This window comes from Colletotrichum fructicola (assembly GCF_000319635.2).
Source record: "Colletotrichum fructicola Nara gc5 chromosome Unknown KSG_Nara_v1_contig06, whole genome shotgun sequence".
In the NCBI taxonomy this organism is placed as follows: Eukaryota; Fungi; Ascomycota; class Sordariomycetes; order Glomerellales; family Glomerellaceae; genus Colletotrichum; species Colletotrichum fructicola.
The window spans coordinates 2,647,531-2,660,530 of record NW_027094056.1 but is presented as its reverse complement, the minus strand read 5'-3'; the positions used below and the strand labels follow the sequence as shown (position 1 = coordinate 2,660,530).

Here is a 13,000-nt window from a genome sequence, read left to right as displayed (position 1 = left end):
CCAGTCGCCGACTCGATCCACTCCGCTGCTGGAAAGCCACCCGAAGGGAGCTTCCTCGGGGGACCCCTGGCGCCATGCCTAAAATGGAGAACTGGAGGGCTGATAAGATACCAGATTAGATAAGCCCCCCGCAGGTCAGAGGTCGCATTCCACCACGGCACGATGGCCCGGCCGAATGATGTTTTGTTGATTTGCGCTTCTCGGCAACGAATGTCAACTTCTCAGACGCGTCGTCGCATTGAGCAACCTCAACCGCATCATCGCAACCACCATCCATTCAAGATTTTCTGCAGGAATTTCTGCAGGAATCAACACACATTGTCTTGCGCATCGTCTTCAACAGAGATCAGCGGGCGCCATGTCGGCTGGACCGCAACCGCAAGACGCGGCTGCCGAGGCCCTCAACCAAGAGATCAAAGACCTCAAGACCAGACGTAGGTTGCATGTCGAATTGCTACGTGTTAGCTGCTAGCTCACAATGCAACAGTCAAATCTTTGAAAAAGGATGTCAAAATCCAGGCGACGGCTTTGATCTCGGCTGAATCGACGCGACAAGCCCTTCAAGAAACCGACCGCAACCGCGGCGTGCTGGCGCTGCCCTCCAAATCGAAACCAGACCGCGAAGAGATCCTCTCCCGATCGAAAGCCCAAGACGCGCACGACCAGCAATGTCTCTACCGCACATGCGCAACCGTCACGACCTTCAAGGTCCAAGATCCCGACCCGAACGCCGTCGACCACGGCAACGTCCTCGGCATCCGCATCGAGCTGATGGCCGACGCGCGCTTCCGAAGACCGTTCTACGTAATGCTCAACCGGCCATACAAGGACTCGCGCCACCTGCGAGTGCACCGCCATACCGTCCCCGTCTGCATCCCGCTCTCAGGACTCGCTGCGCGACACTTGCCCGCTCCGAGACCAGCCGACGCCGAGAGGCAGACGACGCAGGATCTGTCGCGCTTTGTCCGGACGTTGAGAAGGGAGATTGTCCGTTACCACAATCGTATTACTATCATTGGCGACCTGCAAAGAGCTGCAGGGCTGCGCGGCGGTCCGCGAGAGGACGAGTCGGAGCAGGCTGTGGTCAGCATCAGTGCAGCAGATGGCGAAGCGAAGCAGATCAGCCTTGAGTGGGCCGACGGCAGATCAGGCAGATTGGTCATGAGCGAGGATGGGCAAATCCAAAAGGTTGTCGTTCTCGGCAGCGGTGGAAGAGACCGAGAGGTCACGCGAGAGTTGCTTGGAGAGAGCCGTCGCGTCGAAGACGTCGCCAAGTGTCTGACACGCACATGAGACCAGGACAGGAAGTCGACATCGCCAATACTTGTCTCTCAAAGCGCAGACTCGATGGTTCGATCAGAGCGGGCTTGTCGATGATGTCTGCAAACATCGATACACAGAAACGAGATGTTGCCTGCGAACTTCCACCGGCACCGTGGCCAACGATAGGGGCTCGTCACGAGATACTCCGACCCTTGAAAAACCGCATTAACCCCCAATCTTACGGATGAGGTGCAGTAATCAACGAAGAGAACACTGCAAACCATATTTGCGAAGCTCTATCAGTCTAGGCTAAGCCCGATCCTCGACTCATGTTGTCTCCGGATCGTCCGGGCCACGCCCTGACACAAATATAAGCATATTGACCATAATCTGCAGCGCTATGCAGCCAACTCGGTCCTCTCCGACCGCAAAACCTGGGGGTTTCCCAATCAAGACCAGGTTCCCACGAGTTCGGACGGAGCAGATCGCGCGGGGGAAATGAGCTACCCAATCTGTCGATCCCCCAGACTCTTCGGACGAGCTTTCGGCTGATCGCAACCTCCAACGGAAAAAGAACCTGGGGAAAAGAAATTTCACCGCCGTTCGTCCTCGGAGACACCACGGAGATGAGACAATTCCTTCGAAGAGTTCACAAAGGAACGGCGCCGCCACAAGGCCGTTTGGACAGTCAGTGCGAAATTTGGGTCATCGTCGATCACGCTAGAGCAAAATCGCGGAGAGGCAAGCCAGAAGCTGTAAAAAAAGAGCCGGAACCCATTATATTAGCCTTAAACTAATTAAGTTGGGTGTTTAGACGCCAGAGTGCCCCCCAATCCCCCCCTCCGCGCTTTTCTCAGCGCGAAAGTCCCAGAGGAAGATAGAGCCAACCCAACCCGTCCAAGTTAACCCCGTTTGTCATTCCCAAAGTTAATTCCCATTTCCCCATGTGTCCCGTTTGCCTTTGATATCATTGATTGTGTGTGTCCGCATGAGAAAACCCTTTACCCCGTCTATACACCCCCATTTGAATTGAACAAGAAAAAACAACCAAAAATCTCATAAAAAGTTGTGCAAGTCTAAGTGTGTGATTATTGCAGGTTTTTGTGTATTGTTCAGATGAAGGCGGCGGCAGCGGCGACGGCGGCGAAGACCATGCCGCCGGCGCGCTGGGCGTTGGGAGCAGCGGCGGCGGTGACGACGGCGCGGCTGGTGGTGGCCGTGGGGTTGGGCTTGGTGACGGTGCCGACGTCGGCGGGCTTGGTGGTGGTGGCGGCCGGGGGCGCGGCGGGGGGAGCAGACACCGGGGGGATGACGACGGAGGAGAGGGTGGCCGGGGGAGCGGGCGCGCTGGGGGCGGGCTGCTCGACGGCGGTGGTGGGGGCAGCCGGGGGAGCGGCGGGGGGCGCGGACGGGGCCGGGGCCGGGTTGACGGGGACGGGGCAGATGGTCACGACGGCGGGGACGGTGACGGTCTTGTAGGCGGTGCCGCCGTTGCCGCCGCCGTTGCCGGGGCAGTTGGTGACCTCGGGGGCGCAGGAGATGACGGTGTGGACGGCGGTCTGGGTGATGGTGGAGGTGGTCCACTTCCACTGCGGGGTGGTGGTGGGCTCGGGCTGCTCCGGCTCGTCGGGGGTGTCGGTGGGCTGGGGCGGCGTCTCGGTCTTCTGGGGCTTGTCGTGGTCCTTGGTCTTGTCGCCGCCCTTGTCGCCGCCGCACTTGCCGTCCTTGTCGCACTTATCGCCGCCCTTGTCTCCGCCCTTGTCGCCGCCCTTGTCACCACAGTTGTTGCCGTCCTTGTCACACTTGCCGTGGCCGGGCTTGCCCCACTTGGGCTTTCCCGGGTGGACCCAGTGCCAGCCGTGCTCCTTGTCGGAGTCGCAGTCGTCGATGTAGACGTCCGGGTGGGGAGGGTGCCAGACGGAGATGCAGTCGGCCGGGGGCGCCGAGATGGGGCCGAAGGTCTTGACGCTGAAGTCCGCGCTGCCGGTCAGGCCCAGGGGCTCGATGCCGGGAGGGTAGCTGAATTTGCCGTCCCAGGTGGCCTGGGCGACGGCGGCAAAGCTGAGAGCTGCGATGGTAGAGTAACGCATTCTGATGTGTGTGGGTGTGTGGGTGTTTGTGTGTAGGGGTATGTATGAGAGTAAACCTCGAAAGAGAGTGACGAGGGGTGTTCTATGAAGGAGTGATAGAAGGAGAGTGGGAAAGGGTTGGTATTGCAGATTATTAGTGAGTGTAAGGGTATCAGAGATACTGAAGAGTGAAGGTAGGAAAAGAGGGCAGAACAAACAGGGTGAAGAGTCGTCCTTTTGAATCTTTTCCTCCTCCCCGCCGTACATACGCTGAAAGGGGAATAATGACGATGTAAGCCGGGAGAAGGCCGCCCCTTCCTCGAATAGACTCGTGGGGCCCAGGCTGAGTCGCGCCCATGATGGACTAGTTCGATTTCATCATGTCATTTTCTTCCGCCATAGAGAGTGCTGCTAAGGCGAAGAGGGGCTGCGGGCATGGGGCTTCACAGAAAGAAAGATACTACCCAACCCGCAGGCCTCCATCGCTATCCCAAGATCGACGCGATTGGACCAAACGGTTCGTGGGTGCTAGTCGATCATCCAGGGGTGAGAGAGGGGACGTGATCACAAGGAACGTCCTGGATAGAGTGTGGCCTGGCTGAAATTGCGTTGGACTCAATTTGGGACGACAGGTACGGATACGGGTGAGGAGGTGGTCGAGCACGACGTTGGGCTAAACGCCATTTGGGTGTGCCGGGGAAGGGCCGGTCTAGTTGCGCCAGGGCTATTTCTCCATTCTCTCCTCGGAAGGAGAAAAAAAAAGAAGGCCACTAGTAGGCGAAAGCTGGGGGATGGGCGCAGCCATTGTTGTTGCGCATGGTCGTGATGCAGGGACGGTGCTGGGCCCTCTGTCGGCAGATTGGACGTGATCCCTGCGCGGGAAAAGGCACGGAGTAGTCGACACTAACAAGAGAAGCCCAGTAGCCAACCAACAGCTTCCGGATTCGCCCAGGTGCGGGTGGGCGATGTCACGTCGTCCGACAAACCAGGAGGTACCAGGAGGCGCGCTAAAGTGGCGCGGGTTGGTTCCTTGCAGCAAGGTGGTGAGCTTAAAGAGACTTCGACTAAGAATGGGACCTGGCCACCCCTCCATTACTACGGTATGTGAGGCAGCACAGCCCATCATCCGAACTTTCGAAACACCACAGGCCCCTCTCCCATGATTTTGGCCAATTTCCAAGGTCAAAGCAGCCCCAGGCACGTTCTGGGAAACTTCCTGTCACCCCTTTTTTCTTTCTTTTCGCGAACTCCGAGGCTTTGTGATGGAGGGTTGGATGATGTCAAAGGTGGTGGCCTCACGGCCCCGATGGGATATCGCTAGTTCTCATAGGGCCCATAGGAGGGCGATGACCTCTTGCTTAGCATCAGCGCTTAAAGGACAGCAAATTTCGCCGGGCGATCTTTCGATAGTATTCTGTTGACGTGGGAAAGGTTCATGCGAATCCTCATTTATGCAGCAGGACAGGCAAGAAGCAAGTCAGAAGCAAAGTTCGAATGTTCATTTTGTTTCTTCAGATTAGGGGCATTGCTGCTTTCGTTCCTCTGCATCTCGAAACTATTTGGTTTCCTGTCAGCTTCGCTGACATGCGGCATGACCACATTTCGTCCAAACATTCCCTTGGCTTGCAGGATTCACCCGAAGAAGCCAAACCTAGCAGGCCTCTTTCAAAAATAGGAAATGCAGAGAACAGCGAGAGAAAGCCACCCGAGCCATGGGACTCCTCGTTTCGTGGGCTGGCTTGACGCCACAACCGTTGCGCTTGCGGCTGGACTAAGAGGCCACCACTCGCCACACCTGAGACAAGAAAGTATGGTTTCCTTGCGAAGGGACCCCCTCTCGTGAGTCCGATTTAACTCGGCTCTAGCCGTAAAGAGAGGGATTCCTCGCCTTCTGGGGAGATCAAAGAGCCGAGTCATAATACACCCGTAATATTACGGCAATTTGTTCAGCTATGGGCGGTTAGCATCATGGGTTCCCACTTTGCATAGCCATCTAAAGACAACTTACTAGAAACTGCATCGATCTTTTGTTCGTGCATCCTTGAGCGATGTGCTCCTGTAGGGCCAGCGGCGCCGTGGCTGAGATCTCGCATACAGAAAACCGCTCGGCCCGATGCCTTTCGCATAAAGGCTGGATGGGGAATAGAAGGCGATGTTGGGTGCCCGTGCTCCTGAGCAGACGCTAGCAAAGAAAACCTCACCAGTCCAGCGCCTTCTTCGTCTGCGGGACCGCAGAGCTCGGCACCCGCTCCGGGCTGGGCTGTCTCTCGTGGTCCTCTGCGTCGCCGATAGCATTGAGTTCGATGCCCCATCGCTCAATCTCGGCATCTACGGCCTTTGTCCACTTCTGAATGAGGGGATGGGCACGAGCCACGTCGGAGAAAAGAATTTCTTCATCGCCCGATGACGATGATTTCTCGACGTGGAACTTCCAGGTGCCGTCGGTATTCCAGAAGGCAGGCGTAAAGATCGAGTCAGTCTTGAGCTCAGCTTTGGCCTCGTCGAGGGCCCGTCGCGCATCCTTCGCGACGGCTTCATCTCCCTGGCCGCCATCGTCCAAGGCGTGGGCGATTCCTTCGAGCAGGCCCAGGAGCTGGCCCGCGAGAGACCCGATCTCGGCGCCCAGGCTGAAGCCCTCGTCGAAGCCTGCCTGGATGCTCGTGGCCTTGGCGGCGGTGACGCCCTCGCGATAGCCGGCGGTCGTGTGTTCAGCCTGCAGCCTTGGCATGTCTGACGGGTGCGCGCCCGCGGGTGCGTCGAGGGCCACGACGGTTGGCGAGCCTGGCGCGGAGCCCCAGACGTCGTCGAAGGGGTCCTGCTGCGCTTCCATGGCGGGGTTGAGCCGGGGGTCGGGATCCATGGCGATGGTGAAGGGCTCTATTTCGGTGTTGTCGATGGGTTGGAGATGCATTTTGGGAGACGGCCAGGCGGAGGGGCTGGGGAGATCCTGTTATGTGGTCTCCTGGTGCGAATGGCCTCAGTGGCGGAAAAATATGTGGTGGTGAGTTTGGTAGAAGTCTCGATTGAAAAATTGAAGCTTGATTTGTCAAGCATCCCCCGCACCACATTTTACGTCACTTTGCACTGTACACAGGTCGCAGGAATCACACCTTTATACTGCATGAACCACTATGTGCACTGTATGACTGATCTGTTTCTCACCTTTCACCGTGGTGAACCATCTTTCTCACATCACTGCTTATTCCCAACATCGTCAGCTTCACATTGCACCTCCGATATATCACCACTCTATTAACGTTGCTGCGCGGCGCCAAATGCGGCTCGAGATGGATCGCTTCTCTATCCGCGGCTCACCCATGTGCGATTCACATAAAGTGGCTGCAACCAACTGACTGGCGATGAAACAATCCTCACCGTAAAGTGGGAGATAACTTGGCGACCACCAAAATTAGCATCCCGCAGGAAGGCGAAGACGATGACGGGTATCGTCTGAATTCCATCTCTTCTACCCTGGGTACGCGTGTGCGATCAAGCATTTCATCCCATCTCATCGGAGCAGGTCGCACGTCACTGCCCAGATCCTTCAGCTGTGCTCAACGCATCGTCATTCAGTGGCTTTTCCGGTCACATTGGCAATCAGTCGCAGCTAGCCTCAGAGCTTATTCAATCTTGTTGTATTGGTATGTAAATGTGACATGCTAATCGCTCAAACAAAGTCTATCTTCCCGTGGTATATCCGCCCAATGTCTACGCTGTATCCAAAACGACAACCTCGGCGTCGGCCTCTCCAATGCTCTCCACATTCAACTTGTCGCCTGCATTGACCGCATCCACGAATGCGCCGTCGCCCTCCGACAAAACGGCGTCATCGCGGCCGTCGATGCGGATCTTGGCCTTGCCGCCCTTGGTCATCGGCAAATGAACAAATACCTTGCGCTTCGTCTGCTGCATGACCTTGGCACCGACGTTCCACTCAAAAGCCTTGTTGGGCTCAATGATACCCGCGCCCATGACGAAGTCGGCGTGGATCGGGATGGTGTCCGGGATAGACGGCTCCGCCGCCTTCTCCTCCGCAAGCGTGGCCTCCGGGCCGGCCTTCAGCGGCGAGAGGATCTTCACAAAGCCCTTGCGCTTCTCCTCCTCGGCGAAGTGGCGGGTGTGGTAGGTCGGCGGCAGCCCGCGCTTCCACGGGATGGCCCAGATCTGCAGGAAGTGCACCGTGTCGCGGCCGTGCTCGTTCATCTCGGAGTGCGCGATGCCGGTGCCGCCGGTGGTGAACTGGACGTCGCCGCGGTGCATGCGGTAGAACTTGTCGCTCTGGGCGCCCTCGCTGCCCTTCTGCAGCATGGAGTCGCGGTGCGTCAGCTCGCCCGAGAGGATGTAGCTGAAGATCTCAAAGTCGCGGTGCGGGTGCGTCGGGAAGCCGCTGTTGGCCTTGACGCGGTCCTCGTTGAGCACGCGCAGGGCGCCGAAGTTGTTGAAGCGCGGGTCGTACCAGTCGGCGAAGGAGAAGCTGTGGTAGGTGTTGAGCCACCCGTGGTCAGAGTGGCCGCGGGTGCCGCTCCGGTGCGGCGTGATCTTTGCGTGGTGGAGAGTCTTGGACATTGTGTTCTTGACTGCGTTGAGCATAGACTCTGGCTCTGGAGATGCGATGTTGGTGGTGGTGTTGGTCTTGAGAAGTGGGGCTGTCAGGTCTGTGATGAAGCTCTTGAGTTGTGCGTTGAAGATGATGATGGAAATGAAAACAGCGAAAATCGCAGTGAGTGTCGCGAGACGAGGCATATATACTTGTGTTTCTGTTTGGATCTTCGCGAGATGGAGAAGCTAGCGAGATCGAGAATCAACTTGAAAATTGGTTTGGAATACTTGTTCAGCATTTGCAAATCTCATCTGCCGCTTATATCTGTTGCCAATACCGGCGGAGGCTACTGTAGGGGTCTTACACATGCTCCCCGCGAAGCTGTCTAAGCACTTACCTAAGGGGGGCATCGCATGGGGCAGCGGGGTGGTTGGCTGCAGGTGGTGATTCGATGGAAATTTTCGCAGTTGGACCGCTGAGAATTGGATTATTCATGCTGACAGCTCCCAGAAGCCCACCCCGCCGGTTCGGCCCCGTACTAAAGCGGGGCATCCGATCCACGGCGGCTTGATGCAATACCTACCTAGGTACTGAGACGAGCTGCACCAAGTATTATGAAGACACGACTGAACGGAATCACGACAATTTCGGAAAGATGGGCAAATAAGATACGGAGAAGGCCCTCTCTTTCCTTCATTTTCATTCTCATTGCTTTTCTATGATTCTCTAACCTGATATCATCGGTTACTATGGACTTCTACTTGAATTTGATCATTTTTTGGAGCGGAGGCGATCAACGATCGGGGGTATTATTTTATACATGCCCAGAATTACAAAAGCTCTCGTCTTGGAACACCACCTGTCCTCAGGAGGTATATAGGATGGGCACCTGTACACCTCTTCAAACCAATGCCACACTGGTTCCAGCTTCGGCTTCTCCATATCAGGCAACGTACTCAACTTCATCCGGTCGCTTTCCACGATGCTTGTCTCTAGATTCCGCAGCATCTCGCCACGGTTTGGCATTGACAAGACGTAATTGTACATCAGGCTCACGATCATACCAAATTCTCCGCCATATTCTGTTGAATGGTTATGTCGCTTGTGATATTCTTTGGCGATCAGTCGTGGTGTTAGACCATTGTCACATTCGAGACAAAGATCTACTCCTTCTATATCGAGTATGATCTCCACTATGTCCACTCGACACTGTCGCACTGCAACTGAAAGCGCTGTCGCGCCATCCTTGCTCGACCTTAAGTTGACGTTGGCCTTTTTGGCGAGTAAAACTCTCATGATCTCAAGCTGGCCATCGTCTGCAGCTTTTCGAAGGAGAGTAGAGCGATAGACACGGTTGCGTCGTGACCTCCAGTTGAATTCGAAGTTAACATTCAGCTTCCCAGCATCGAGTAAATACTCAAAGACACTCGCTGACCCGTTCTCGATTGCCGCAACGATGGGACCATCCTTCAATATATCTGTTGTCGTCAATCCGAGGCCGATCTTCCACTTTTCATAGAGAAGCTTGACGACTGACAACTTGTCGCGACTTGCTGCGTACAACATAGATTCTCCAACGTTGGCGCCAAATTTGCCTGAGCTCAAGAGCAAGTCTACAATAGCAGGATGCCCCTCACGAATGGCATGATTGAGTGATCTCCTTTTCGAATCCGCACTGACTTTCCCGGTGTCTAGAAGCAGGCTAGCAATGGCATGATTTCCGTTCTTTGCTGCGATTTCAAGAGGGGGGTCGGGACAATTCCAAGGCCGTTCTTGACGTAAACCAGGCAGCTTCTTCCACGCCCGCTCACGGAAGGCTCCGTTGCAATCTGCCTTGCTTGTAAGGAGTAACCTGACTAGGGCATCACCTTCCTGCTCCGCGGCCAATGACAAGGCCCATGCCCCGTCGTCCCGGTCAAACTTAGTTCTACCAGTATTTAGAAGCGCCTTGACGATGGTCGCTCCTTCGTCATACGTCGCGACTTTTAAAGCCGGGCCAATCCTGATTGGCTCATATTGGTTCAGAAAGTTCGATGTGTTTCTTGTCTCAAGAATTGTCTTGACGACAGTGCTGTGGCCGTTCTTCGAAGCGATTTCCAAAGACTGATTGATGTGGATACGTTTGAAATGATTGAGAAAATTGGATTTGTTTCTCACTTCCAGAAACATCTTGACAATATCATCGTGGCCCTGCTCCGATGCGGCAAACAAAGCCGGAGCAATAATGAACCGTTCATCATGACGGGTTAGTTTTGACTTTTCTCTCGTCTCGAGCAGCATTCTGGTGATGTCTTCATGCCCCGCTAAGGCAGCCCAGTATAATGCAGGTGGATGATGAATGCCACATTTGATGCATGCTTTGCAATTTCCCTGCGCAAGTAATGTTTCCACAACACACTTGATGCCGAAAAATGACGCGACGTTGAGCGCTCCGTGGGAACAAGACAAGTCTTCAGTACAAGGTGTACTGTAGAGTGCACTACTCCCCAGAATCGTTCGAAGGCAATTGTACCAGGCGGTGAAACCAGTCCAGGTCGTATCGCAGAGTCGACTCAAGTCTTCCTTTAGCTCTGAGGTTCCTTTCATGTTCGACTGTCGATAGTGAGAGGCCCAATATGCCACCGAGTATTCAAACAATGGAAAGCACTCCGAGAATAATTTTATTCGGTCTTGGCCTGTTTTCATTCGGGAGGGGCAATGATTGCTTGCGCTTGTCAGGTACCGAATGCAAGTACTCGCGATGATCCGATTTGATTCATCCAGGCTGAGGCAGGCCTTCCAATTAAGAGGAGATTCAGAGGCAGAATCCCGAATGAGAAACTCTCTTGCAGTTTGGTGGTATAGATGTACTTCTCCTTGAATGACGTTCACAAAGAAACCGCAAATGTTCCTCATTCGCTGCTTAAACGCATGGGTCTCCATGACTGGGAACGCCTCGTTGGGCGACTTTTGGATGTTGACGGCCATGGCTGCCGCCATTTCCTCCAATTTCAAGGGTCTTTCAGCCGCGACAACAATGTGCAGCAATATTTTGGCCGTTCCAACGTCAGTGCTTCGGCACAAGATCTGTTCGTATGTGTCTTCCATAGTGGAAGGAAGGCGGTCGAGAAAGCACTCTAGACTGCTATTAAGCCGATCCCAGTCTTTGAGCATGTCGTACATTGCCTGGACCCAAGATAAGACCTGTTTGGCCATTTTTGGAGTGCCATGATGACCTTTTTTCGCTCTTCCCGTCTGATGATCGAACTATTGACCAGATCGTTGACCCTCTCACATATCACAATGTTGATCTCTTCTGATAGGCCACCATTCTCAGCTACGTTCTCCCCACGAATCTCGATATGGGATATCTGAGCCTCTCGGATGACTCTTCGAATTTGGTTGTGAGGGCGGCTGAAGACGAGAAATTTCGGGCCTTGTTCGCCATTCTTAACGAGTTCACCGATTGCCCCGGCCATTTTAGACCATCCCGCAGACTCACATTCGTCCAATGCATCCAGGACGAAGATCGTGCTGCTAATGTTATGGCCATGAATAGCCTCGGTGAAAACTTTCCAGAGATCACTGAAGCCCCCGATTCTTTTCGGCCCAAGTTCCTCCAAACTTTCCACAACCTGGTCTGTGAACAAGTTTGGAGTGACTTCCAAGAATTGGTGAAGAAGACATGCCAAGGCACTTTCTGCATTGTCTTGGTCACCGTATCCATCTTTGAAAAAGAAGTAAATAACTTTGTGGGGTTTCAACTCGTGATCGATCAAACGTCTTGCAAGAACAGACTTCCCACAGCCAGGATCTGCAGAAACCCAAAGGAACTTAGTCTCCAGGCCAGCCATCCACCTTCGAAAGGTTTGATGTTCGGTAAACCAGAGGCATGTATTGTCCACGGCTTTTGGATTCCTAATCTTATGATCTTCGTAAGACGCGCAGTTGAGACGACGCAAGATATCTCGTCTTCTTTCGGCTGTAACCAAAGATTCGTCAGCACTACTTATCGCGAAAACAAGCACCAGGAGCACGTTTTTTTTGGTCACGACAACGAGATATTCTTTTGGAATACAGCGATAGATGAGATTTTAGATTTCTACTGACCTGCTGTTGCCCCAAAATGAGCGTCTCCACCAATGTTGTTGATGTGTCCAGAACCAAAATGGGTCCATGCCTCGTTACGATCACCGACTTGATTCACCATTGGCCCATGTCCTCCGTGAGAGATGCTGACCTTAGATACGACTTCCAACACTTCATCTGGAACCGATTTCTTGACCTTCTCAACTTTCTCGATGGCTTCCTTCAGGCTCTCAAGCTGCTCTGAGCTTGCCGCTTTTATTGACCGATGGTTCGCCAGAGTGTAAAGATCCTCGAGAATCTTCTTCATGAGGTCTTCGACACGTCCTTTCTTTCCGCAGCTCTTGATCAAAGAAATATACTTGTCCACATGCAAGTTCCACGACGATGTGGGCTGTCCAGGATCAAGAGTCTCCAATATCGTTTTCAGAGCCTCAGCATTTCCCTTGCAAGATTCCACAACTGCGAGGATCGCTTTAACGGTCTCTTCTGAGGCTTCTTGAGATCGAGCTTCGACATCGCGGAGGATCTGTTGAGCGAGCGGCACTCTAAGCGCGACTTCAGCAAATGCTTCAGGCAGACCCTTTATCGCCTTGAGCTTCTGATAGGCTGCTTCTGCCGCTGTCAATATTCCTATGACGCCGCTTACAAGTCCAATGACTTCGGCCATTGTCGTTCTTATGTGAGAGTGGGTTGGAAATTGTTAAGAGGTAAAGCTGTGCGGTGATGCGATGTAAACTCTTCAAGACATAAACTGATAACCGCAGCTGAAAGTAAATTGGCTCCTTCGTTTAGCAAGACATGCAAACAATTGAATGATTGACACTCGCGACTGATGTCTTGAACGAATAAAGACGGAGGTGCGGGTGTCGGGGACGAAGTCTGGCGAGGAAGAATAGGTGAGGGTAGACAAAATCGGATTGACAGGCTGTCTTATAACCAGCTCTGTCCGGTTCAGCTGAGATCAGTCTCTCAAATCGCCTGAATGCTGATTGGTATAAGCAAGACGCCACATATCACGCCAAGTCTTCTAACCCGATGAAGACGCTGCAGTGGCTGCGTG

At 54.0% G+C, this 13,000-nt stretch overlaps 5 protein-coding genes across 5 annotated transcripts; 1 reads left to right on the top strand and 4 right to left on the bottom strand.

The window, feature by feature from the left end:
* Positions 1-358: 358 nt before the first annotated feature.
* Positions 359-1,293, top strand: CGGC5_v010999 (uncharacterized protein; the record flags this gene model as incomplete). The annotated part of the gene is made up of 2 exons (XM_032037412.1): positions 359-434; positions 488-1,293. 2 exons carry the CDS (start codon positions 359-361, stop codon positions 1,291-1,293), a joined length of 882 nt encoding a protein of 293 aa, XP_031892318.1.
* Positions 1,294-2,375: 1,082 nt separating this feature from the next.
* Positions 2,376-3,353, bottom strand: CGGC5_v010998 (uncharacterized protein; the record flags this gene model as incomplete). Its single annotated transcript, XM_032037423.1, has 1 exon — positions 2,376-3,353. One exon carries the CDS (start codon positions 3,351-3,353, stop codon positions 2,376-2,378), a length of 978 nt encoding a protein of 325 aa, XP_031892317.1.
* A 1,925-nt stretch (positions 3,354-5,278) lies between these two features.
* On the bottom strand, positions 5,279-6,243 carry yae1 (Uncharacterized protein; the record flags this gene model as incomplete). The annotated part of the gene is made up of 3 exons (XM_032037434.2): positions 5,279-5,282; positions 5,341-5,388; positions 5,534-6,243. 3 exons carry the CDS (start codon positions 6,241-6,243, stop codon positions 5,279-5,281), a joined length of 762 nt encoding a protein of 253 aa, XP_031892674.2.
* Positions 6,244-7,040: 797 nt separating this feature from the next.
* CGGC5_v010996 (putative quercetin 2,3-dioxygenase) lies at positions 7,041-8,075 on the bottom strand (the record flags this gene model as incomplete). Its single annotated transcript, XM_032037445.2, has 1 exon — positions 7,041-8,075. One exon carries the CDS (start codon positions 8,073-8,075, stop codon positions 7,041-7,043), a length of 1,035 nt encoding a protein of 344 aa, XP_031892312.2.
* A 2,843-nt stretch (positions 8,076-10,918) lies between these two features.
* HET-E1-6 (Vegetative incompatibility protein HET-E-1) lies at positions 10,919-12,607 on the bottom strand (the record flags this gene model as incomplete). The annotated part of the gene is made up of 3 exons (XM_032037467.2): positions 10,919-10,938; positions 11,147-11,833; positions 11,962-12,607. The coding sequence occupies 3 exons, from the start codon at positions 12,605-12,607 to the stop codon at positions 10,919-10,921; spliced, it is 1,353 nt and encodes a 450-aa protein (XP_031892675.2).
* Between the last annotated feature and the right edge of the window lie 393 nt (positions 12,608-13,000).